The 27754-nt window shown below is 50.4% G+C and overlaps 1 protein-coding gene across 6 annotated transcripts in view; it reads right to left on the bottom strand.

The window, feature by feature from the left end:
• Positions 1-27754, bottom strand: part of PPFIBP2 (PPFIB scaffold protein 2) — a 149511-nt gene that overhangs the window by 10885 nt on the left and 110872 nt on the right. For 3 of the 6 annotated variants that reach the window (XM_077286655.1, XM_077286656.1, XM_077286658.1), the window contains 14 exons: positions 27576-27640; positions 26919-26987; positions 26780-26840; positions 25702-25743; positions 24709-24850; positions 21337-21463; positions 20074-20202; positions 19224-19374; positions 19024-19135; positions 16235-16323; positions 13570-13692; positions 13359-13484; positions 6073-6261; positions 5491-5646 (listed from right to left, as the gene is read on the bottom strand). In XM_077286655.1, the coding sequence (XP_077142770.1) occupies positions 5491-5646; positions 6073-6261; positions 13359-13484; positions 13570-13692; positions 16235-16323; positions 19024-19135; positions 19224-19374; positions 20074-20202; positions 21337-21463; positions 24709-24850; positions 25702-25743; positions 26780-26840; positions 26919-26987; positions 27576-27640 (1581 nt within the window). Of the gene's footprint in view, positions 1-5172; positions 5647-6072; positions 6262-13358; positions 13485-13569; positions 13693-16234; positions 16324-19023; positions 19136-19223; positions 19375-20073; positions 20203-21336; positions 21464-24708; positions 24851-25701; positions 25744-26779; positions 26841-26918; positions 26988-27575; positions 27641-27754 lie in introns of those variants that run through there. The other 3 variants (XM_077286661.1, XM_077286657.1, XM_077286659.1) reach the window with 1 other exon arrangement.

The following is a 27754-nucleotide window of genomic DNA, read 5'->3' as shown; positions in this document are numbered from 1 at the left end:
CTAGCGACCATTAATGTCGCTAGTATAAAGTCTGATGCGGCTAGATTTGCGGCCTTTGATTTTCTCACCTGATTTGAGGCTGAAATTTTTTTTTGCAGGAGACCAGGCTTACCGATATGGGGGCCATACGCAAGGCGGAGAGTGAGTGGAGGTGCGGGTCTTCGTACTGGTCTCTTGCGGCCGAGCCATGTAGCGGGGTGGCAGTCCTTTTTAAGACTGCATCGGTTGAATGCCGGAGAGTTATCGAGGTAGAAATGGGGAGGTGCCTGGTCTTAGACGTCTTCATGAGGGAACAGGAGCTTCGGCTCATTAACATCTATGGTCCGCAGTCAAAGTGGAACCGTAAATGTCTCTTCCTGAAGATTAAGCCCTATCTTTTTACGAGTCGGCAGGTGGTCTTTGGAGGTGACTTTAAGGCTACTTTCACACTAGCGTGGGGCTCGGCCCGTCGCAGTGCGTCAGGCCGAGGTTACCGACGCTAGCGTTCTCTGCGCCGTACAACAGGGGCAGCGGATGCATTTTTCCAGCGCATCCGCCGCCCCATTGTGAGGTGCGGGAAAGTGCGGGGAGGTGGGGGCGGAGTTCCGGCCGCGCATGCGCGGTCGGAAAAAGCGGATCGTCGGCGGCAAAAAACGTTACATGTAGTGTTTTTTTGTGCCGACGGTCCGCCACAACACAGTGCAACCGTCGCACGACGGTTGCGACGTGTGGCAATCCGTCGCAATGCGTCGCGTAATGTTAGCCAATGGAGAAAAAACGCATCCTGCAAGCACTTTTGCAGGATGCGTTTTTTCTGCAAAACGACGCATTGTGACGGATTGCAGTTAACGCTAGTGTGAAAGTAGCCTAACACTGTCACAAGGCTTCGTGATAGGGAAGGCTCCATTGACCGGCTGGCTTATGATAGTAATACTCTTAATAGCATAGCTAGTGACGCTCGCCTGGTGGATGTCCACAACCGGCACACCCCAGGTCACTGTGGTTTCACCTCTCATAGAGGTAATTGTAGGTCTAGGATAGACAGGTTTTTTTTAAAGGAGGAAGCCATCTCTTCAGCAGTGTCCGTTGTTGAGGTGGAGTTCTCCGATCACTGTCTGATTTCTTTTTCTCTGAATGTTTCAGAAACCCCTCGGATGGGAAGGGGACTATGGAAGCTGAATTCGTCCCTCTTGGACGAAGCAGAGATAAGACAATCCTTTGAGGACTTTCTTCAGAGCCAAGTACCGCTTTTGGATCTCTGCAGCGATAAGTCCGAGTGGTGGGAGATGTTCAAGGATCGGGTTGCGAGTTTCTCCCGCCAGCTCTCGAGCCTCAGGAGCCTGAGCAGGTACCGCCTGTATCAGGAACTGAGGAGGAAACTCGAACATCTCGTCTCGGCTGGAGGTGACTGTGAGGAGATCTCCAGAGTGAAGTCTTTACTCAAGAGGTGTCAGTACGATAGGCACACATCTTTGGTTTTTGAGAGGGATTTCGGGAGGTACCGCTCGCCTGACCCCTACAGAAACTGTAAGATGTCAGTGAGTTGTAAGGTGGTGACAGGTTTGGTTGACGATACGGGTTCCCTGAACAGATCCAAATCAGGGATCCTGGAGGTGATCAGATCTTTCTACTCACACCTCTTGGGGAAGAGGGATCTGGATCGGAACGTGATGTCGGCTTTCCTGGCCGAGGCCATCCCTGAGCCAGGGGATGACCCCTCGCTTCACGTTTTGACAGAACCAATCAGGGAAGAGGAAGTGCGACTGGCCACTGATGGGCTTCGGCCTAAGAAATCGCCAGGTCCGGATGGCTTAACATCCGAGTTTTATAAGACCTTTAGGGACTCCTTGGTCCCCCTCTTTACTGAGGTGTTTAACGAGTGTCTCTCCTCGGGCGCTCTTTCCCGGTCAATGAGGCAGTCGGCCCTGATTATCCTGTCAAAGGGTAAGGACTCGTCCTGGATTGAGAATTGGCGTCCCATAGCGCTTCTCAATACGGACCGGAAGGTTCTGGCAAAGGTGCTGTTCAAACAGCTGGTGAAGTTTGCACCCTGACTCCTTTCGGGTGCCCAGCACTGCTCTGTTTCAGGCCGCAGTACGTTTAGTGCTGTGCTTCGTGTCCGAGAGGCAGTGGAGCAGGGCAGGGCAGGTCACTGGAAGGGGTACTTGCTGTCTTTAGACCAGGCGAAGGCTTTTGATCGGGTTAACCACGATTACCTCTGGTTTGTCCTTCTGAGGTACGGTCGGCCTGGGGGGTTTGTAAATTGGCTAAAGATCTTGTACGCGGGGGCAGAGACTTTCCCGCTCGTGAATAGTTGGTCTGGCCGCCCTTTTGAGGTTGGGTCTGGGGTCCGCCAGGGCTGTCAATTGAGCCCGCTGTTATACGTGTTCGCGATAGATCCCCTTTCAAGGAGGATTGAGCGTGGGCCGTTGGCGGGAGTCAGGATGGACCAGGTGGCCCCGGAAGCCACTCTGAGGGTGGTAGATGCCGATGACGTCTCCCTTTTCGTGTCCTCGGGTGAGGAGGCGGAGTGGGTCATGTCTGAGGTTGATCGCTACTCTGAGGCTTCTGGGTCCAGAATTAATCAGGAAAAGTGTGAGAGTCTCTGGCTGGGAGGGGGAGACCCTAGTTTTGGTCTCCCGAACACTCTTCCAGAGCCCCAGGCATCGGCAAAAATCCTAGCCATCAAATTTGGCCCTGGGCACTACTCCCAGCAAAATTGGGAGGGCAGACTTAAGATCGCCGCCCAGAAGGTGGACCAATGGAAGGGTTGGTCTTTGACCCTGAGGGAAAGGGTTAGCCTGGTTAAGGGTTTTTTTTGCTACCCTTGTTAATATACCTGGGCAGTATCTGCATGTTGCCAGAGCCGCTCTGGACATGGGTCTACAGCCTGTTTTTCCAGATGTTATGGGGAAATAGGCTGAACCTAGTCAAGCGGGAGGTCACATATCGCACAAGGAGACTAGGAAGGTTGGGTATGGTCAACCCAGTGGTATTTCTAATAAACACTTTTGTCAAGACTAACATCTCCAACCTCTGGTCAGAGAGGGCTCCTCCGTGGGTATTCTCCTGCAGGGGATGGCTTCGACCCTTCTTCCAGGAATGGGAGACAGGAGAGCAAGTGAAGGACCTGCGCACACCGCACGGGCATCTCCCGGCTTACGCTACCCCGGTTCTGAAGGTGATCCGCCGGTGGGGTCTGGGAATGTGGGAGATCAGGACCATGTCGAGGAAATTCCTTGACAGGAGGGTCCTGTTGACCCATTTCCAGAAGCCTCTGGTGCTCAAAGATTGCCCAAGTCGGGATCTGGAGGGTGGGCTGAGGTTATTGAATTCTACACGGGTCCCCTTGAAGTTTTGGGACTTGGCTTGGCGCTGCTTCCATGGGAAACTGTATGTAAGGGGCAACCTGAAGTGTAGGAACTCCGATGATAGGGGTTTTCCCCGTGAGGGGTGTTGCGACACGCTGGAAAGCATGGAGCACTTCCTCCTTCAGTGTCCTTTTCATACAGGGGTCTACAACAGGGTGGGTGCTTCCATAGGCTGGCATCGGCTGGCACACCTTTCCTATGCGGAGTGGGCGTATGGGGCATTCGGATCCCTGGGTGGCTGAGATCGGGGCACTTTATTTCTAGTCAGTTTAGTCATCAGGTTTTACACGTGGAACGCACGGTGCTTAGTTTCAACTCAGCAGAAAATCCTCCCCCAGGACGAGGTTGTTAGGAACATTCTGGGTGGCCTGGTGAAGGTGCGCTCTCTGGAGTATGACAGGCTAGGTGCAGCGAGGGCCTCTCTTCTCTAGAGAGGGTTCTCATTTAATGTACCTAGGGCTTAGATAGGCAGGTAAATGAGAGGGACAGGTAGATAGCTTCAGTAGGGACAGGTAGATCGTTAGGGACAGGATAGGGACAGCCCAGGGACAGTTAGGTAGGCACGCGGTGAGTTAGGTAGGGCAGTAGGGTCAGGCAGGGAGAGACAGGGAAAGGTAGGTAGATACATAGGGGCAGATGTCTAGACAGGTAAGGACGGCTGGTAGAGCAAGGATTGCTAGGGTAGAAGCCTGTCATCTCCGGTTTCCTGGTGGCGGGCTGGGGGCTTTTCACTATCAGATTTTTGTTTTTATATAGGGCTTACAGGCACCAATCCTGGCACTGGGTAAGTGTTGTAATATAGAGTTATGTAGCATTATATTGTAAGGTGATGATCCTGTGGCTTACAGGGTTAATGCACCTGTCTTGTAAGAAAGAGGATATAAGTTCCTCGGTGAGCTTATTTTTGTATTGTGTGTGTGTGTGTGTGGGGGGGGGGGGTTGGTAGTAGGTTGTTTATAGTTGTATTTGCTGTGTAACAAAAAAATAAATAAATAAATAAAAAGATTAAAAATAAATAAATAAAATAATAATAATAAAAAAATAAATAAAAAAGAAATAATAATTTTTTTTTGTGTGTGTGATTTAGATAGATGTGTTTAAGCCAGGTGGCTATAATGTTTCTTTTTGGGCGATGGACCAGATTTTTCTTTGTCAGGTTTGGTATGAAGTGTGTATGCATGTATTAATACAGTAAAATGTTTCTTCTCTCGTTGGGTGAGGTAACCTGGGGAGGAGGAGATCTGGAGGAATCAAAAAGTGAAAAGACGAGTAAAGGACAGAAAACAGCATAAGAAATAAAGATGGAGGAAGCGTCTCTGAGAAAGAAGAAGGCAGTTTTGTTTACTTTTGTATGGTTGCTTTGACTGGGGGCAGTTATGCTGGACTCGGACTTTGCTTTGGACTGGGGGGGGGGTAATGTTGAACTCGGACAGTTGCTTTTGCTGGGGTTTTGATTTTTGCTATTTATTGATTGTAAGTTTTGTATTTTTCTAATAAAAGATTTCACTACATGCAGATTTATACAGTCACCACTAGAGGGAGCTCACTACATACAGATTTATACAGTCACCACTAGAGGGAGCTCGCTACATGTAGGATTATACAGCCCCCACTAGGGGGAGCTCATTACATACAGACTTATACAGCCCCCACTAGGGGGAGCTCATTACATACAGACTTATACAGCCCCCACTAGGGGGAGCTCATTACATACAGACTTATACAGCCACCACTCCATACTAATACTGTAGACACAATACTAGGTAGCCATGTAGGCGCCTGTCTACGTACCAAAAACACTTCAGAGTGATGTAAAGCCACATACGGTAATAATCAGGTTTCTTTATTTCCTGGGTCTTCACAATATAACATTTCCTTACACTATACAGCGAGTATTTACATGTACGATCTAGAGATAAATATATTTGGATAAATTAGATTCTGTATAAAATCTGTAAAGTGTCAGTGGTCAGGGGCCCCTGCGCTCCGGCCGCAGGTGGCGATACATATAGATATTAGTCAGTCTCTGGATGGCATCATGCTGGTAATGATGGGTATGGGGCGATGGTTAGACACACACACAGGACAGTGAGGGGTGAGGAACGTGCCCGTGCAGTTGCCCTCAGATTAGTCTGCCCACCTGCTCCAGTTTGTCTACGTCTTTGATGGAACTGTTGTTGGGGGTCTTGAAGTCGCTCTTCTGTGTGCTGGCGTCTACAGGACACACAAAGTCTGTGGAGTCGTCAAACTTTTTCTTGCGCAGGTTACTGAAGTGGGAAAGTCCGAGCTTCTTTGGCTACAAAACCAATAAAAAAATAAATGACAGTCACTAAGCAAAAAATACCCAAACTTCAGCGATTCTGTGGATCATGTGAGAATTATTCACCGGGCACAGCGCCTTACAGTCTGTAGTTGCGATGCCTGGAACTGCAGCTGAGGACCATTCACTGAGATGCAAAGATCTGCAGTACCAGGCACAGCCACCACAGAATGTCTGGCGCTGTCCCTGCTAAACAAGGCAGGGCTGATCTGCCACCGACGGCCCATCCTAGGGATCAGCGACCAAATAGATCTCTAAAACCGTAAGGATAAGGGTCTCTGGTTACCCTGTAATAATTTGAAAAGAAACCATGGGCCACAATGTAAATCAGCCCAGTTTGGGAAGAACAGAGTCATTTGGGGTTCTCTGCCCCCTTGGTAAGAGGAAAGTTACTGAACATACCCGGACTTTGGCAGTGGTAGACAGGGCCATATACGTGGTGGAGTCCATTATCTCACGTTTCTCCTGTTGAGCCTCTGGACCGATCAGTAAGCTGAAGTTGGTGGCTAGGTGTCTCCTCAGCAGGGTCTTCTGGGTGGGAATGTTTAGGAGCATGGCGAGGGTATCAGAGTTAAACCGGGGCTCAAGGATCTGTGGACGAAATAAAACGAAGCTCCAGAAATGACAGCTACTACTAGTATCCTATGCCACACAAGTCTGACAGAGAGGGGGGAGCTGTGTAAATCTGTATGTAGTGAGCTAGTGGTGGCTGTATAAATCTATATGTATTGTGTTCCCTCTAGTGGTGGCTGTATACATCTGTAGGTAGTGAGCTCCCCCTAGTGGTGACCATATAAATCTTTATGTAGTGAGCTCCCCCTAGTGGTGACTGTATAATTCTGTATGTAGGGAGCTCCCTCTAGTGGTGGCTGCATAAATATGTATGTAGTGAGCTCCCTCTAGTGGTGACTGTATAATTCTGCATACAGTGAGCTCCCTCTAGTGGTGGCTGCATAAATATTAGTGATGAGCGAATATACTCATTATTCGAGATTTCTCGAACACGCTCGGGGGTCCTCCGAGTATTTTTTAGTGCTTGGAGTTTTAGTTTTTCTTGTCGCAGCTGAATGATTTACATCTGTTAGGCAGCTTAAGTACATGTGGGGATTCCCTAGCAACCAGGCAACCCCCACATGTACTTATGCTGGCTAACAGATGTAAATCATTCAGCTGCGGCAAGAAAAACTAAAACTCTGAGCGCTAAAAAATACTTGGAGGACCCCCGAGCGTGCTCGAGAAATCTCGAGTAACGAGTATATTCGCTTATCACTAATAAATATGTATGTAGTGAGCTCCCTCTAGTGGTGGCTGTATAAATCTGCATATACTGAGCTCTCCCTAGCGGTGGCTGTATGAATCTATAGGTAGTGAGCTTCCCCTTAGTGATGGCTGTATAAATCTGTATATAGTAAGCTCCCTCTAGTGGTGATCACGCATAAATCTGTATATAGTGAGCTCCCGCTAGTTGTGATAATATACATCTGTATGTAGTGAGCTCCCCCTACTGGTGACTGCATAATTCTGTATGTAGTGAGCTCCCTCTAGTGGTGTCTGTATAAATCTGCATATACTGCGCTCTCCCTAGTGGTGGCTGTATAAATCTGTAGGTAGCGAGCTCCCCCTTAGTGATGGCTGTATAAATCTATATGTGGTGAACTCCGCCTAGTGGTGGCTGTATAAATCTGTAGGCAGTGAGCTCCTCCTAGTGGTGACTGTATAAATCTGTAGGTAGTCAGCTCCCCCTAGTGGTGACTGTATAAATCTGTATGCAGTGAGCACCCTCTAGTGGTGGTTGTATAAATCTGTATGTAGTGAGCTCCCCCTAGTGGTGACTGTATAAATCTGTATGTAGTGAGCTCCCCCTAGTGGTGGCTGTATAAATCTGTATGTAGTGAGCTCCCCCTAGTGCAGGGGTCGGGAACCTATGGCTCGCGAGCCAGATATGGCTTATGATGGCCGTATCTGGCTCGCAGACAGGGCTCCTACCTGTCTATGGGAAGGATGCATGCAGGGCCGGCCACTCACACAGTCATAGAGCCATCTGGCTGCTTTAACCCTTTCTACCCTTTCAATTTGCACTGGCACAAGCATCTTCTCACTGTCAGTGCAGGGCCAGGCACACATAGGGGTTAACTGGACACAGCCAGCGTGACATTGTGGGCGGAGAGTTCTCCTGCTCTGAATCTCCTGGCTGTGTGCACTGCTGAACTTATCGGAGGAGACGGAACTCCTACCAGCACCTGAGTGAGTGCAATGCTATATTGCTGTATGTTCTGACAGTCTGGGACTGGGTGACCTGGGGCGGCCATGGGCTGGGCGGCTGCAGCTGATATATATATATATATATATATACTACAGCAGCCGCCCAGCACAGCCTGTATAGATACAGTGTATATAATATATATACAGGACAGGTGCTGGGGGCCTGGGCTGGGCGGCTGTTGAAGTATATACACTGCACAGTACCACTCCTCCTGTATATATACACTGCACAGTACCACTCCTCCTGTATATATACACTGCACAGTACCACTCCTCCTGTATATATACACTGCACAGTACCACTCCTCCTGTATATATACACTGTACAGTACCACTCCTCCTGTATATATACACTGCACAGTACCACTCCTCCTGTATATATACACTGCACAGTACCACTCCTCCTGTATATATACACTGCACAGTACCACTCCTCCTGTATATATACACTGCACAGTACCACTCCTCCTGTATATATACACTGCACAGTACCACTCCTCCTGTATATTTACACTGCACAGTACCACTCCTCCTGTCCTGTATATATACACTGCACAGTACCACTCCTCCTGTATATATACACTGCACAGTACCACTCCTCCTGTATATATACACCGCACAGTACCACTCCTCCTGTCCTGTATATATACACTGCACAGTACCACTCCTCCTGTATATATACACCGCACAGTACCACTCCTCCTGTATATATACACTGCACAGTACCACTCCTCCTGTCCTGTATATATACACTGCACAGTACCGCTCCTCCTGTATATATACACTGCACAGTACCACTCCTCCTGTATATATACACTGCACAGTACCACTCCTCCTGTATATATACACTGCACAGTACCACTCCTCCTGTATATATACAGTGCACAGTACCACTCCTCCTGTCCTGTATATATACACTGCACAGTACCACTTCTCCTGTCCTGTATATATACACTGCACAGTACCACTCCTCCTGTCCTGTATATATACACTGCACAGTACCGCTCCTCCTGTATATATACACCGCACAGTACCACTCCTCCTGTCCTGTATATATACACTGCACAGTACCACTCCTCCTGTATATATACACTGCACAGTACCACTCCTCCTGTATATATACACTGCACAGTACCACTCCTCCTGTATATATATATACACTGCACAGTACCGCTCCTCCTGTATATATACACCGCACAGTACCACTCCTCCTGTCCTGTATATATACACTGCACAGTACCGCTCCTCCTGTATATATACACCGCACAGTACCACTCCTCCTGTCCTGTATATATACACTGCACAGTACCACTCCTCCTGTATATATACACTGCACAGTACCACTCCTCCTGTATATATACACTGCACAGTACCACTCCTCCTGTATATATATATACACTGCACAGTACCGCTCCTCCTGTCCTGTATATATACACTGCACAGTACCACTCCTCCTGTATATATACACTGCACAGTACCACTCCTCCTGTATATATACACTGCACAGTACCACTCCTCCTGTATATATATATACACTGCACAGTACCGCTCCTCCTGTATATATACACCGCACAGTACCACTCCTCCTGTCCTGTATATATACACTGCACAGTACCACTCCTCCTGTATATATACACTGCACAGTACCACTCCTCCTGTCCTGTATATATACACACTGCACAGTACCATCACTCCTCCTGTATATATACACCGCACAGTACCACTCCTCCTGTATATATACACTGCACAGTACCACTCCTCCTGTCCTGTATATATACACACTGCACAGTACCACTCCTCCTGTATATACACTGCACAGTACCACTCCTCCTGTATATATACACCGCACAGTACCACTCCTCCTGCCCTGTATATATACACTGCACAGTACCACTCCTCCTGTATATATACACTGCACAGTACCACTCTTCCTGTCCTGTATATATACACTGCACAGCACCGCTCCTCCCGTCCTGTATATATACACTGCACAGTACCACTCCACCTGTATATATACACTGCACAGTACCACTCCTCCTGTATATATACACTGCACAGTACCACTCCTCCTGTATATATACACTGCACAGTACCACTCCTCCTGTATATATACACTGCACAGTACCACTCCTCCTGTCCTGTATATATACACTGCACAGCACCGCTCCTCCCGTCCTGTATATATACACTGCACAGTACCACTCCTCCTGTCCTGTATATATACACTGCACAGTACCACTCCCCTCTATATATACACTGCACAGTACCGCTCCTCCTGTATATATACACTGCACAGTACCACTCCTCCTGTATATATATATACACTGCACAGTACCGCTCCTCCTGTCCTGTATATATACACTGCACAGTACCACTCCTCCTGTATATATACACTGCACAGTACCACTCCTCCTGTATATATACACTGCACAGTACCACTCCTCCTGTATATATATATACACTGCACAGTACCGCTCCTCCTGTATATATACACCGCACAGTACCACTCCTCCTGTCCTGTATATATACACTGCACAGTACCACTCCTCCTGTATATATACACTGCACAGTACCACTCCTCCTGTCCTGTATATACACACTGCACAGTACCACTCCTCCTGTATATACACTGCACAGTACCACTCCTCCTGTATATATACACCGCACAGTACCACTCCTCCTGTCCTGTATATATACACTGCACAGTACCACTCCTCCTGTATATATATATACACTGCACAGTACCGCTCCTCCTGTATATATACACCGCACAGTACCACTCCTCCTGTCCTGTATATATACACTGCACAGTACCGCTCCTCCTGTATATATACACTGCACAGTACCACTCCTCCTGTCCTGTATATATACACTGCACAGTACCTCTCCTTTTCTGTATATATACACTGCACAGTACCACTCCTCCTGTCCTGTATATATACACTGTACAGTACCACTCCTGTATATACACTGCACAGTACCACTCCACCTGTATATATACACTGCACAGTACCACTCCTCCTGTATATATACACTGTACAGTACCACTCCTCCTGTATATATACACTGCACAGTACCACTCCTCCTGTATATATACACAGCACAGTACCGCTCCTCCTGTCCTGTATATATACACTGCACAGTACCACTCCTCCTGTCCTGTATATATACACAGCACAGTACCACTCCTCCTGCCCTGTATATATACACTGCACAGTACCACTCCTCCTGTCCTGTATATATACACTGCACAGTACCACTCCTCCTGTCCTGTATATATACACAGCACAGTACCACTCCTCCTGTATATATACACTGCACAGTACCTCTCCTCCTGTCCTGTATATATACACTGCACAGTACCACTCCTCCTGTCCTGTATATATACACAGCACAGTACCACTCCTCCTGCCCTGTATATATACACTGCACAGTACCACTCCTCCTGTCCTGTATATATACACTGCACAGTACCACTCCTCCTGTATATATACACTGCACAGTACCACTCCTCCTGTCCTGTATATATACACTGCACAGTACCACTCCTCCTGTCCTGTATATATACACTGCACAGTACCACTCCTCCTGCCCTGTATATATACACTGCACAGTACCACTCCTCCTGTCCTGTATATATACACTGCACAGTACCACTCCTCCTGCCCTGTATATATACACTGCACAGTACCCCTCCTCCTGTCCTGTATATATACACTGCACAGTACCACTCCTCCTGCCCTGTATATACACTGCACAGTACCACTCCTCCTGTATATATACAATGCACAGTACCACTCCTCCTGTCCTGTATATATACACTGCACAGTACCACTCCTCCTGTCCTGTATATATACACTGCACAGTACCACTCCTCCTGCCCTGTATATATACACTGCACAGTACCACTCCTCCTGTCCTGTATATATACACTGCACAGTACCACTCCTCCTGCCCTGTATATATACACTGCACAGTACCACTCCTCCTGTCCTGTATATATACACTGCACAGTACCACTCCTCCTGTCCTGTATATATACACTGCACAGTACCACTCCTCCTGTCCTGTATATATACACTGCACAGTACCACTCCTCCTGTCCTGTATATATACACTGCACAGTACCACTCCTCCTGTCCTGTATATATACACTGCACAGTACCACTCCTCCTGCCCTGTATATATACACTGCACAGTACCGCTCCTCCTGTCCTGTATATATACACTGCACAGTACCACTCCTCCTGCCCTGTATATATACACTGCACAGTACCACTCCTCCTGTCCTGTATATATACACTGCACAGTACCACTCCTCCTGCCCTGTATATATACACTGCACAGTACCACTCCTCCTGTCCTGTATATATACACTGCAGAATTTACAATAGCTTTCACTCATGTAAGAAGTGAAATCTGGCATTGTACTATAGCTATATTTCTCTGCTGTATCTGGGCATCATGAATCGTGGTATGTGTTAAAGGGGGGGGGGGGGGGGGCCACTGAGACTCTTTCGCCCGGGGCCCTCAAAAACCTGGAGCCGGCCCTGGATGCATGCACCGCGCTCCATCAGGCCGCGGTGCACGCTGATATTGGTAGTTCTTTGATGGCCTGATAAGCATTGGCGGCAGTGGTGAGCGGCAGGGAGCATGGACTACATTTCCCATAACTCCCTGCATAGCCGCGCCGTCTGCAAGCACGCACCTGCGTCCCCTAGTGAAGCGGCATCTGCCTCCTCCCTTGTGTCTCCCTTGGACGTTCCAGAAACCCCTGGCTGTGCTGCTGCTTTGAAGGTGAACATTATAATAGTAATTATAATAGCCTAATAGTGTCACAGGCCAATCACCGCTAACTGATGCCTGTATACAGCACTTAAGGCAGTGATACCCCTGTGTTTTCCAGGATTGCGGTGGAGGTGATAGGTCCTAAACAATAATTCGCTGTAAAATAATAAAATAGATAATTGACATAACTGACAATGCGTTGTGTGACATGTCCAACATTCCAGCTTCTTTCTTCTGCGAATGCCTCAAAGCTGGCATTCTCTCAACATCAGGTGGGAAGAATGCCAGCTTCCAGTCATGCGCAGGAAAAAGAAGAAGCCAGACTGCTGGACTGATGTCATGCATCGCAAGCTCACAATGTAAGTTATTTATTTAATTTTTTTACTGCTAATTACCATTGTTTCAGTCCAGTTGTGGCTTTATACAGCAGGGAGGAGCATTCCTTGCTGTACTAAGTGAACATTGGAGCGATTGATCTGTCAATGGCCCTTTAAACATATTGTACGGCTCTCGCGGAATTATATTTCAAAATATGTGGCGTTTACGGCTCTCTTAGCCAAAAAGGTTCCTGACCCCTGCCCTAGTGGTTACTGTATAAATCTGTACACTGTGACATACAGACTAAACAGATTTCTTACAATCAGACCGCCATGAACACCACTGCCCCGCAGATTCGGTGCATACTCCGCCAGATCTACAGATCTCAGCCACTCCATGACTCGATGATTGGACCACTGCACCACTTCTGAGGGGGAGATATTATTCTGTCGGTGGAGGATAGATTAGACACATTATTATTTACTCTCAGTTTATCATATATATCCACATCACATATCCGCTACTACTGACCTCATCAGCCGGCCGCCGGCGCAGGCAGTTGGGGTTGAACTTGTTGGCGTGCAGTACATGGATGGCACATTTAATACTGAGATGGTGCAGCTGACTCGTCACCTTCAGGAACAGGAGATCATTCTGAAAGAGACCAGATTCCCTGAGAACAAGACACAAAACTTGTGTCCAAACTTTACTTGTCCCGGATTATCTAGAATTTCAGCCCAATAGCAGTTCTTGGCAGCGGCCACTGGGTGGCGCTAGCTGAATGTGCAATTACATTCCTGTCACTGACTAGTGAGACCTGAGTGAATCCTGGTGCAGGGAGTCCCCATGTCCTAGGGGCCGAGCGCTGGGTCCCTATACCAAAGGAACAGAGCAAATTGTCATTGGCTGATGTCGCTGTCGCCTTTTACCCCCCGGACCCCATTATAGAAATGCTTGCTGGATACATAGAGAAGTGCACTAAGGGGTTAAAAGGGGAAACGTGAATTCGCAGGGATCCGGGTCAGAGAGAATTACATCATAGTGTCTGCAACACTGGAGTCTCTGTCCCCCGCCCAGACGTAAGGACAGGCAGAGATCTCTGCTTGCTGTCAGGAAATAGAAACCTTCATTCCGAGGCTGCAAATCGGAATAGACCCCAAACGAAGTCTTCATTTACCATCCTAGACCATCCGCTCTAACAATAGGGGCTTGTTCACATCTACAGTCTTTGATGCTTTTTCTTTTCCCCCCATTTGTGTGTGTGGAACAATGCAGCGTTTTCTAATAAAAGCAGAATGAAGGCGGCTTCTGAAATCTCGCTGCCGTGGAACGCTCTTCTCTTTCCTGCACCTTTTGCCCTAAGGCACAGCATGTCAATCAATTATTTCAGGGGTTTTCTTGAAGTTTTCCCCATTGTGGTTTTGATACTTTTTTTGTGATATGGAAAAAAAATAAAAAAAACGTAACAAAACAGCTCAGTGTGAACACGGCCGACGTCTGCAGCTCTGCTCTCCTGGAGGGATCGCTTGTTACAATGTATCTTCCTGGTGATTGCACAGACTGGATACAATGTATCAAACCCTCAGGATACGTCCTGGTGAAGACCCCGATATGGGGATGAACCGTGCTGTATGGGGCCGGGACACATAGAACCCCAGAGCTCAGCCCCACTCGGCCTCCTGTGTCCGGCGCCCGGACGCCGTCAGTATTGTCAGGATCTCTGCTTGCTGTCACCCAATAGACCTTCAGTGATGATCCTGCGATGGCCGCGCAGCTTGTTACAAGGCACGGCTCCGACATCTGTACGAGCCGCAGTGCGTCCATCACAGGACAGATTCCACGGAGTGACAGCAAGCAGAGATCTAACAATGCACTTTACGTATCAGTTCTCTGCAGCTTTCTTTCCCTGTATCCTCCCTCCTGGGGGCGATTCCTCTTTAAATCTTCCTGGCGCGCACTCCTGTTTATTTTCCGGGCGCTCGGTGCAGAATTCCCACTTCCCGCGGCAGATTTTCTCAGGTTCGTCTATTTGATTACCACAGCCATTTTTAGCGCGGACGCTCTAAGGGCCCCTTCACACTGTGCAATCAAAGTCTGAACGAGCGTTCGATTTGTGACGTTTATCCGTCCTCGTTCCGAGGTTGCAAAGTGTGACATGGCGTTACGATTTGCGACGCAGCCCAGCATCGTACGATGTGAAAGAAAGAGCAGAACTTTCTTTCGTCGTAAATGTCTCGCTGTGGCGGTCGAAATCGTAGTATGTGACGGCGGTCATACGAGCTCGTAATGCGACTACGTGGGTTGGGCTTCCGCATACCTGTCTCCTGATTGGGCGTGACGTTTTAGCACGCCCATGCTGGTAATACGTCACGCTCGGAGTCGTAGGACTATGGCGGTGTGAAGGGTAGCGTACGATTGCGACGCGTGACGTTCACATCGCAACTACGTCAGAAAAAGCGTTAACATCGTAGAGTGTGACCGCTGGCTACGAGCTCGTACTGCGATGTCGAATATGACGCAAATGCGTCGTAATCGTAGCAGAATCGACCAGTGTGAAGGGGCCCTAAGCCTTTGCTTCCTGCGCTCCCTAATCGGCTCCTTGTGGCCTCCTCCCCCGCAGCACCTGTCGCTGAGCCTCGTGAGGACAGGATCACATTTGGCCCAGGGCTCCGTATCCTCATCACGGTCTATGTTGTCAAGCAAAATATTTACCCTTCCCATGGTGCAAACACTACAGGGCTGCCAGTCTATGCTGGGAGTTGTAGTCCCCCAACATGTGACTCTCTAGCTGTTGCTGATCACGAGGATTAGAAAATACGCAGCCGACGCATTCTGCACTCCTGATGAGTGGCAATCAGATGTGGCCAGCAGGGGTTACTGTGCTCACTACTTGTCCCAATGAAATGTTCTGCAATTTCCTGAAAATCCCTCACATCCAGAGCTCTGCACGAGGTCAGCCGATGGGAAAAGCTCTGCTCGCTGTCATCAGCCAATGGGAAAAGCTCTCCTCGCTGTCAGCCGATGGGAAAAGCACTGATCGCTGTCAGCCGACGGGAAAAGCTCTGCTCGCTGTCAGCACTCTCTGCCCCACACCTCCCCCTGGACTCCTTACCACAACACATTCTGCCCAAACCTCCTCCCCCCGGACTCCTTATCACAACACTCTCCGCCCCGGACCTCCCACCGGACTCCTTACCACAGTTAAGTATTGCAGCATTCTCCCATCCACACGGGCTTCCTGGAACTGGTCCTTGTATTGCGGCAGGCCGATATCATCCAGCCACCCTGAGAGTAACGGACGGTGTTAGTGGCTGAATTATCATATTCTGCTTCGATTTTCACAATATTAGAAAACTGTCTGTATGGAAAATCCCCAAAATACAAGCAGGACGGCAAGAACCACAGCTGACGAGCCACTGACACCAAGGAGTCTGCTGATCTGGCAGTAGCCTGCAGCTGGAGCCATATTGACAGACAACACGCTGCCCCCCACCACAACAGGCAGACGACACACTGCCCCCCACCACAGCCGGCAGACGACACGCTGCCCCCCACCACGGCCGGCAGACGACATGCTGCCCCCCACCACAGCCGGCAGACAACACGGTGCCCCCCACCACAGCCGGCAGACAACACGGTGCCCCCCACCACAGCCGGCAGACAACACTCTGCCCCCTACCACAGCTGGCAGACGACACGCTGCCCCCACTACAGCCGGCAGACGACACGCTGCCCCCCACCACAGCCAGCAGACGACACGGTGCCCCCCACAGCAGCCGGCAACGACACGGTGTCCCCCACCGCAGCCGGCAGATGACACTCTGCCCCCTACCACAGCCGGCAGACGACACGCTGCCCCCCACCACAGCCGGCAGACGACACGCTGCCCCCCACCACAGCCGGCAGACGACACGCTGCCCCCACTACAGCCGGCAGACGACACGCTGCCCCCCACCACAGCCAGCAGACGACACGGTGCCCCCCACAGAAGCCGGCAACGACACGGTGTCCCCCACCACAGCCGGCAGACGACACGCTGCCCCCCTCCGCAGCCGGCAGATGACACTCTGCCCCCCACCACAGCCGGCAGACGACACGCTGCCCCCCTCCACAGCCGGCAGACGACACGCTGCCCCCCCACTACAGCCGGCAGACGACACGCTGCCCCCCACTACAGCCGGCAGACGACACGCTGCCCCCCACCACAGCCGACAGACGACACGCTGCCCCCCACCACAGCCGGCAGACGACACGGTGCCCCCAACAGCAGCCGGCAGACGACACGGTGCCCCCCACCGCAGCCGGCAGACGACACGGTGCCCCCCACCGCAGCCGGCAGACGACACGGTGCCCCCCACCGCAGCCGGCAGATGACACTCTGCCCCCCACCACAGCCGGCAGACGACACGCTGCCCCCCTCCGCAGCCGGCAGATGACACTCTGCCCCCCACCACAGCCAGCAGACGACACGCTGCCCCCCTCCACAACCGGCAGACGACACCCTGCCCCCCACCGCAGCCGGCAGATGACACTCTGCCCCCCACCACAGCCGGCAGATGACACGGTGCCCCCCACCGCAGCCGGCAGATGACACTCTGCCCCCCATCACAGCCGGCAGATGACACGGTGCCCCCCACCACAGCCGGCAGACGACACGGTGCCCCCCACCACAGCCGGCAGATGACACTCTGACCCCCACCACAGCCGGCAGACGACACGGTGCCCCCCACCACAGCCGGCAGATGACACTCTGACCCCACCACAGCCAGCAGACGACACGCTGCCCCCCTCCACAACCGGCAGACGTCACGCTGCCCCCCTCCACAGCCGGCAGACGACACGCTGCCCCCCCACTACAGCCGGCAGACGACACGCTGCCCCACACTACTGCCGGCAGACGACACGCTGCCCCCCACCACAGCCGGCAGACGACACCCTGCCCCCCACCACAGCCGGCAGACGACAAGCTGCCCCCCACTACAGCCGGCAGATGACACGCTGCCCCCCACCACGGCCGGCAGACAATACGCTGTCCCCCACCACAGCCGGCAGACGACACGCTGCCCCCCCCCCCCACCGCTGCCGGCAGACGACACGGTGCCCCCCACCACAGCCGGCAGACGACACGCTGCCCCCCCCCCCACACCGCAGCCGGCAGACGACACGGTGCCCCCCACCACAGCTGGCAGACAATACGCTGCCCCCCACCGCGGCCGGCAGTCTGTGGTCCAACAGTTTTTAGTTTTTGCAGCTGTGCCCGTGCTACACTCGGATACGCTTTATTTCGGTCCTGTGTTTGGGACCCCGGCTCACTACCGCCCTGGGCCCAGTGAATCCGTGCATTATATGTCCACGGCGTGGAAGAACAGAAGAACTCCCTACAGACCCGAGTGGTTCTGCTAATCCAATCCCCTCCAGGGGTCCTCCTAATAGTCACCACAGTTTTTGGGGGGGCGCAGCGGCACTTGGCCAATTAGATGGAGAGTGGCGCTGCTGGTGAAGGTGTGAGCACCTTAAAGCAAGCAGTGACAGGACTACTATGTCACCCTGTATATGAGGAGAAGAGCAGCTTGGATACAAGCACCAAGTGCAGCCCCTTTCAGAGCATCTCAGCCGTGTATCCACATGTGGCAGATAGACCCTTTATGAAGTCAGAGCATGCATAACTGTAATTTGCAATTCTTCTGAACAGCGGCTCAGAAGTGACTCTGCCCTTTAAGGCCATATCCACCAATTAAGCAATTTTACCTCTTGAAATTATCTCACCGTTTTGTGTCCACAGCTCCTGTGCAGACTCATGTGTATGCATGGTTATGGTGTACAAACCCCGTGCAGTCCCATCCTGCAGTCAGGATCCCGTCCACCTGTCTCCTCCTTGATACTTATATGCAAGAAATATTGGACAGAAGGAAGGAAGAGCATGGGAGCTGCATACACATAACGGTGGGACACTTGACTCTTTTTTCGATCCTAGGATCCACTTACTTGTCACCCACATGTGATCGAGTTGCCCGGATTTCTCCTCTTTTTTGGAGCTGATGGCGCCGATGGCCAGCTGCAGCTTCTTCCGGTGCAGCGGGTGTTTTATGCCCAGTTCCTTTATATTTGGACACAAACATGGTGGTTATTACATCACTCATCGCTGGGTGACCCCACGCCGGCGGCCATGATGACACTCTTCTCACCTTTTCCAGGCTCTGCGGCGTGGCCGTTAGTAACGTGTGCCCCGAGCTCACCCACTGCCGGGCGAATATAACGTATTGTCCCAAACCAAAATCTTCCAGCCAATTACAGACCTGCTCATTACTCCACTGAGCGAACGGAGCGTTATAATCACTGGGGGAGGAAACATCCGGCCGTTAGAGGGGACCAGGTCCTGGAATTATCTACCTGCACAGGGTGTATGGGGCGCGCTGGTACGCGGTGACCGGAGCCCACCTGTGCAAGGACCCTGCACGTCCCCTTAAGGTTTGGCTGCTGCAGAAAGGACAAAGGGGAGAAGTGAGCGTCAATGCCAAACGGGGGAGTGCTGCATGTCAGGGTGGTCCGGGCAGCTAAAGGAGACCGGACCCCATGAGCCTTGCCGTGTGTGCACACTCAGGGAGCGACTTCTCCTCCCCATCACCAGCACAGCACGCGAACCCAAGGGTCTCCAGTAAGGACCCCAATCGTGGACTAGCCGGAGCCAATGAGGAAAGACAGCGCTGCCTGGGAATGAAAAATATCACAAGCAAAGACCACCCATGAGACCCTGGACAGAGAGGGCAGGGGAGATAATGTGCTGAAGCCATGGAAATGGCCGGGGGGCACCAGCTCCTTCTGTCCCAGGTGTCATGGTGTTAAGCAGCTCATGAAAAGGGACCAGATTTTTATTGTTGTCCTTTATGAACAGCCAGGGGGCAATGGCTCCATCTAATAGTAATATTGTAGCCAGTGCCCATCATCAGGGGCTGTGCCCGGTGGGTGACATACCAGCGCTGCCATGTTTTCCAATGCTGTGTCTGATATTAGGAGTCAGCAGGAAACCTCCATTACCTGTTCTTATTGTAAGGGTCCTTGGTTCTGGAGAGTCGGGGTCCGGCCGTCGCTCTCATCCCTCCCCTTTTGAATTCAGACAGTCCTAACTCATCTGTATGGAAGTTTCCGGATGGCGTTCTCCTGATTCTGCAAAGAAGAATGGATACATGAGCCGCATGGTAATCACAGCCGGGCCCCACGCGCAGCATAGACGGGCCGCACGCGCAGAACAGCCCGGCCCCACGCACGCGCAGAATAGCCGGGCCCTGCGCGCAGTATAGACGGGCCGCACGCGCGCAGCATAGCCGGGCCACACGCGCGCAGCATAGCCGGGCCACACGCGCACAGCATAGCCCGGCCCCACGCGCGCGCAGTATAGACGGGCCGCACGCGCAGAACAGCCGGGCCACACGCGCGCAGCATAGCCGGGCCCCACGCGCGCAGCATAGCCGGGCCCCACGCGCGCAGCATAGCCGGGCCCCACGCGCGCAGCATAGCCGGGCCCCACGCGCGCAGCATAGCCGGGCCCCACGCGCGCAGCATAGCCGGGCCCCACGCGCGCAGCATAGCCCGACCCCACGCGCGCAGCATAGCCCGACCCCACGCGCGCAGCATAGCCCGACCCCACGCGCAGCATAGACGGGCCGCACGCGCTGAACAGCCGGGCCCCACGCACACAGCATAGCCCGGCCCCATGCACGCGCAGAACAGCCGGGCCCCATGCACGCAGCATAGACGGGCCGCACGCGCAGAACAGCTGGGCCACACGCGCGCAGCATAGCCGGGCCCCACACGCGCAGCATAGCCGGGCCCCATGCGCGCAGCATAGCCCGACCCCACGCGCGCAGCATAGCCGGGCCCCACGCGCAGCATAGACGGGCCGCACGCGCTGAACAGCCGGGCCCCACGCACACAGCATAGCCCGGCCCCATGCACGCGCAGAACAGCCGGGCCGCACGCGCAGCATAGACGGGCCGCACGCGCAGCATAGACGGGCCGCACGCGCAGCATAGACGGGCCGCACGCGCAGCATAGACGGGCCGCACGCGCAAAAGACGGGCCGCACGCGCAACATAGACGGGCCGCACACGCAACATAGACGGGCCGCACACGCAACATAGACGAGCCGCACACGCAACATAGACGGGCCGCACACGCAACATAGACGGGCCGCACACGCAACATAGACGGCCGCACACGCAACATAGACGGGCCGCACACGCAACATAGCCAGCATATACATATTACAGGTCTGCATCATGAGAAAAAGACAAAACTTACTTTCCCCAAAACTTTTTGATGCCTTTTGGGCTCTTCTTGCCCTCCGGAGAGAGCGGAGAGTGCGGCCCGGACTCCCCCCCTGAAGAGAGGTCATTAAAGGTGATGTCCAGGTTGTTTTCAGTCTCACCTGTGTGACGAGATATACAGTCAGATTGTGAAGTGTAGCGGCTGCGTCTATAGAAAGCGGAGGATACCGGCGGCTCATCGGTCACATGCCCTCATAACGACAGAGCAGCTGGACCTGCAGTAACCGCACAGAGCCTGGTGGTGAGGAGGCGGCACATTCACCATGGACGGATTTTTCTCGCCATCTGTTATTCCTCCTGACTGCTCCGCACACACGTACATTGGGCTCAGCCGAGTGTTCAAAAATATCAAAAGACTGACCGTCCCCTCCAAACAGAAATCTGGTGTATACAGGAGCGTACTGAGCGTAGCCATCTCCAGACATCACTAACAGATAAAGCTGCACTCTAACGCTATAGACTGAAAACATGAAATATTCTGATATTTGTGTATAAAGGCTCCCTGACCGAGCGCTCCACCATCAGCCCGAGGCGGGTTTAATCACAGCAGGATCCTACCTACACATATAAATGTCGGCCATCAGCCCAGGAGAGGAATCACATTAAACTAAGTTCTCAGCACAGAGGATCGCCTTGTGGTGGTTGCTGGACACAGATGCATTGGTTAAATTATGCGCTAAGTAGATTTGTTTATACTATTTTCTACAGCAGTAATACAAATCAAATTTCAAAGATTTCATGTTTACCTGCCATAGCACAGACGTGTTTAGACTCAGTATGTCCCCCTCCACCCTCCAGTCCCCCTTCACCCTCCAGTCCTCCACCCCCCTCCTCCTCCTCCCTCCAGTCCCCCACCCCCCCTCCTCCCTCCTCCAGTCCCCCTCCCCCCTCCTCCAGTCCCCCACCCCCCTCCTCCAGTCCCCCTCCTCCCTCCAGTCCACCACCCCCCTCCTCCCTCCAGTCCCCCTCCTCCCTCCAGTCCACCACCCCCCTCCTCCCTCCAGTCCCCCCTCCTCCTCCTCCCTCCAGTCCCCCCTCCTCCTCCTCCCTCCAGTCCCCCCTCCTCCTCCCTCCAGAGTGAACACCCAGAATATAGAGCGCTTTTCAGGGAACGTTTGGACATAATTGATACATTGCAAATTCTGCTTCCGTACAATTATGGAACATGAATTTTTCGCTGTGGATTTTACCTATTGCATTTGCCAAATCTCAGGCAAAATACCATCATTAATGTCCATGCAATTACTGCAACGTCTGAGGCCGGATAACTGATGCATTGGATGGCGCCCTGATAAATATGGAGAGATTTAATTCCCAGCTGATGGACACTTGGCTGGGAGATGGGCAGACGGCCAATGACTCGCTGTTAAGTGAAGGCCAATACCTGACACATGGAGATGTCTCGTGTTCCTGGCACCAACAATCAGTCATTGAGGTCACCGGGGCTACACAAACAGAACCTCAGCCCAGATATCCAGCAATATTCTACCTTCATAGCTCTGCTCTTAGGGGGATGTCTCCAGACCCCCAGTAGTCTGAACATTATTGGATGGAGGTCATGGCTCCAAGCCAGTGAGAGATGCAACCTTGCTGGACCTCCACACAAGGTTGCACTAGTTCCTATTTGGCTTCTACATTTCTAACATCTACAGTTTCCCACCTCCAATAATATCCTTCAAGCAAACATCCATGCATTTACCACAAAGTCCACAAAGAAGCCAAAAGTAAATTAAAATCAAGCACGATCGTGGTGGACAAATGTTTTAGTCAACTGTTTTCCTAAAGTAAAAGTTAGATCAAGAAAACCACAATCTAAACCTAGTGACGTTTGTGGTTGTGATGGTCGGACTACTAGGTTAGGGGCCACCTCTAGCTCAGGTTAGGGGCCACCTCTAGCTCAGGTTAGGGGCCACTTCTAGCTCAGGTTAGGGGCCACCTCTAGCTCAGGTTAGGGGCCACCTCTAGCTCAGGTTAGGGACCACCTCTAGCTCAGGTCGGAGTGACCCATCACCAGATAATCTGGTCATCAATGGGTGCCAAAGACAGAAGACAATCCCCATCTAGAGATGACTTTGGAGACAAATTTTCTACCAGGATCGGCCTGTCCAATGCGGTCCAGGCAAATCAAATGTTGAGCCGTCCACAACCGAAGCAACCAGCTGCAATCACACAAAGTCTAAACTCACAGAAAACACAAGAAACGTTTGCAGCCGATTCGAAAAAGAGCAAAAAGGCCAGTGAGATCGGAAAAAAGTCACACGCATGCGGTGTCAACCATTCCAGGTACGGTACCTATTACTGGGGCGCTGGCACTTCTGCTGAAATCTTCACATCAATCCAACAAGAGCAAACAAAAGAGAAAAAGCAAAATATGACAATACAGAAATGAAGGTGGTGGAATCCAGAGACGACACCACAGATGGCTGCCGCCTGATCAGCTCCAGCACCGACAAGGAACACCAAAATATCTGAAGATGCCACCACTGCGCTGGTATATCAGGGGACTACCGTAACAGAGAGACGAAAGGAGGTAAAGATCATGGTGGCGTCTCCTGATCATCTTCCCTAAAGGAACACTAAACACAGAAAAATGTAAAGACATCTCCGCGCTGTCTCCAATAATCTGCACCTCTGTCCTATTTTGGTTCATATTACAATTAAATCTTACAAGTCTATAAAGAAATATATTCTGTGTCCCGTGAGATTGGCCACGTCCTCCTCCTCCTCACGGTCCTGTGTGGTCAAGACAACTGCAGCAGGAGCCTCCCCCCTCTGCCTTGTTAGTGGTAGGACAACAGATAACGAAGCCCCACCTTCTTCTAATGGGGCGTGTCTTCAGTCATCTGCAAATTTAATCAATCAGCAGATTAACCCTGTGTTCTCTGCAGAAAGTCCACAGGTCTTCGTGTTTCAGATAAGCAGTGTGGGTGACTAATTTTCTTGTTAAATATACAAATTAATTTCCTGCTTATTGGTCCATTAAAAAATATAGAAAATAACCTTTTTTTTTTTTTTTTTTTTAGGAACCTTGCACTGGTACTGGCAGAATTCTTCATTTGTACCCCTGGAATAGAAAGTAAAGCTCCTCGGGGGCGGGTCACTATTGGCAGAGGAGGGGCCATATCCAGATCAGACATCACTGAAGAGTGAAGATCTTAGGTCACACACAAGCTCCATTGTGACGCTCTATGGAGGGATACCACCATATGAAAACCAAGGGTGGTACAGACTGTAGCAGCGGTGCCCAGCAGGCGGCCGGCATAGTTTAGGTTCCTCCATAAATCCATCTATCTATCTATCGCACGCTGAACATGGTAAAGGTTACGCAATGAAGGCTGTCACTTACACAGGCTCTGCATTCCGTTTGTGTCACTGTTTATGTGCAAAGCATTCTGGGATGCAGGTTTCCGGTAGCCGTCGTGTGACCCGTTGGGAGTGGAGCGGGACAGTTTTCCCGGTAAGGTCTGGTACCTGGGATCTGCTTTACTCTGACATGGACAAAGGACTGGTTAGACCCCCACACAGAATATACGTGCACATAGAAAACAATGCAGAAATAATAATTCTCAAGATTCCGGTCTGGTGGTCTGATTGGTGGCTGATGGCACCTTGTTTTGGTAGCCTTGCTCCCCCCCCAATGCTGGAAGGTGGTGGCCCCAGCTATGGGCGAGGTGTGGGATGGTGGTCGGAAGGTGCAGACTTCAGGCAAAACTGAATTAATGCTCCTTGTTCCACCTCGTGCAGGGCTGGAGTGGGTGGAGCATGATACAAAGCTCCTCCCCTTGATGGTCGGTCATGCTCCGCCCACTCACACCTCAGAAACACCACAATATCAGTTCTGCCCGGAGTGATCCTTAACATTTCTATTGTGATCACAAAAACTAAAAAAGGTAAAAAAGTTAAAAAATTTTGCTTTTACTGTGCCAAATACAGTTCAGCATGGCCGGGGGGGGGGGGGGGGGGGGGCATAGGGGGCAGCACTCCACCACCAAGTACTGAATACTGGTTTTAGAAAAGTTAAAATGGCGCACCACTACCACCACTTCCCAAGTGGATGCAGCAGCAACAGAGGTGGAGCGGGGGGATACCATTTCTTAAGGGGCTTCATCCTGGATTTACCTAAATGGAAAAAAACTAAAGCCGAAAAACCCCTGCTGTACAAATAATGTGTTTATACTGTATTAAATATGACGCCTGATATTTGGGTGGCTGAATGATTAGTAGGATGAAGGTGACCGACCGCACAGACAAACAGGACGGTAAATCGTTATTTGCAAACTACAAAACATCAGACACAAAGTTTCATTAATGAGACAAGAAGTTTTAATGAAGTTAATACCTCGGGTGTTACAACAGGCTCTGAGATTTCCCCATCCGCATGCTACACAGTGTCAAGACGTAAGGGAAAAGGACACCAAACGGTTAGTAAGTGCAAAAACAAAGGCAGTGAACGGTTAGAATAAAAGACTTCAACGGCAATTAACCCTTTTGCTCCTTAGGACCTTTGTAGGACACTTCTACATTTAAGTTCTGCGATATAACGACATATCTCTATGGTGACCATAAAGCTATATATTTGGGGAATAACCCTTTAAAGATGGTTTAGAAAATAAGGAGGTTGATCTGTCCTAAACTCTCATTGGTGGCTCCTTGGTGAGGAGCTCCCGGAACTCATCCTACTTGCTTCTTAAGGGTAATATCAGCCATCTCATCATGATGTAGGGTCATGAACTAACATGTATGAATCCTCCAATGGATTGCAAACTCTGGTCATGCAGGAGAATCTGTGCCCCCATCAGAAATTAGGACATTTATATTAGACGTGCACACAGATTACTAATTATATCAAATATAAGAATCTGTAAATGTAATATACAATTTGCCAATTATAAAAATCATGCAAGCCCTAAAGATATTTCCTCAAATTCACTTTCACAAGTATACACCACACAAAGCACACATCATATATTAATATTTTATGATTCCTATGCCAAAAAACAGAAATTATATTGTTTTGATAACTTACATTTAAACCCCTGCAAAACCAGTTTTCAACCCCCAGGATCATAACTTAGCTTGAAGATTTTATCTGTAGATGAACTACCTGTGGCTTTACTAGGTTAGATATTGACATGCCCATATCTTCTGACATCACAAAAGTCTTTCAATACTGTTGACTGTACAATTATGTTCAACAATTAGGGACCGCTATGGGGTCAAAATCATGCAAGGGTATTATTAGTTTCCAGTGGGAATGGTTCTCCATGGTATGTATTATACTTATGGTTATTCGGAATTGGATTTACACAGGTTCTAAAATATATCCTGCAATACATAGTTTAACCAGGTTTCACAGAACTGCAAACTTCTCTAAATGAACACCCAGTCCTACTTTGCTGATGAGAAGATTATTGTACCTTTTCCATAGATCCACTTTGCAAATCCTCCAAGCTGGTGGACAGTAGTCGGGGTTGGACTCTATTGAGGAACATTTTTTTTTGTTAAAACGGTTTCCGTAAAGAATAAAATCCATTACTGATATACAAGATTTCTCACCTATTTCTGGTCTCGAAGTTTTCTTCTTGCAGAGAGATTACATTTTCTGGCGGAACAGGAGTACTAATCCTGTAATGAATATAGATTTTAAATGGACAACTCTTGGGGCTATACTGGAATTCAGAAACTTTACAAACTTCTGACTTTGCAGTAATTTTTTCACACCTGCCTAAGACTTTTGCACAGTGCTGCATATATTTGACTTCTCTATAACAAAAGCTTGTTATATAGGTTGATGAAAAAGCTGCTGCTGTGTTATAACCGGGCTGGAAAACATCATCTGAGTTTGCTCGGCACAAGGTTTGCAGCCGCAGTTAAGATTACGAACTCAGCAGACGCGTTCTGCAACTCATCATCCTGTTCTAATAAGGCGACATGGCCGCTTGTAACGTTACTGAGCGCTATGCTTGTATTATAGTACACGGAGGGCAATCAATATAAATGGTCTACTGGTGGCCATTCACAGCCAGGTCCTGAACCCAGCCTAACCTCTTAAAGGGATGTCCAGGAGTAGAAATACACGGTCATATGGTCTAAGATTCAGCGCCACTTGCATCTCTAAGTTCTGTATTTAGTCCCCCCATGTAAGACCCCTAGGGTGAGTAAGAATTTCTCACACCTCCTTTGCTCTACCATAGTCTTGTCTTCCATTCTTACCCATTTTCCAGGATGTTCTGAGGAGGCGACGTTGGCGCAGTTGGGGATGACACAGTGGAATTCACCTACAAGACAGAAAAGAACCTCATAAGGAATTAATGGCCGTCACTTCTGACAAGTCTGCTCCTGGTATATAAAGCCTATGTGTGTCGATATGGAGGCCTAGATTACAAACTCCG

This window comes from Ranitomeya variabilis, chromosome 2 (assembly GCF_051348905.1).
Source record: "Ranitomeya variabilis isolate aRanVar5 chromosome 2, aRanVar5.hap1, whole genome shotgun sequence".
NCBI lineage: Eukaryota > Metazoa > Chordata > Amphibia > Anura > Dendrobatidae > Ranitomeya > Ranitomeya variabilis.
This window is presented reverse-complemented; position numbering and strand designations above follow the sequence as displayed.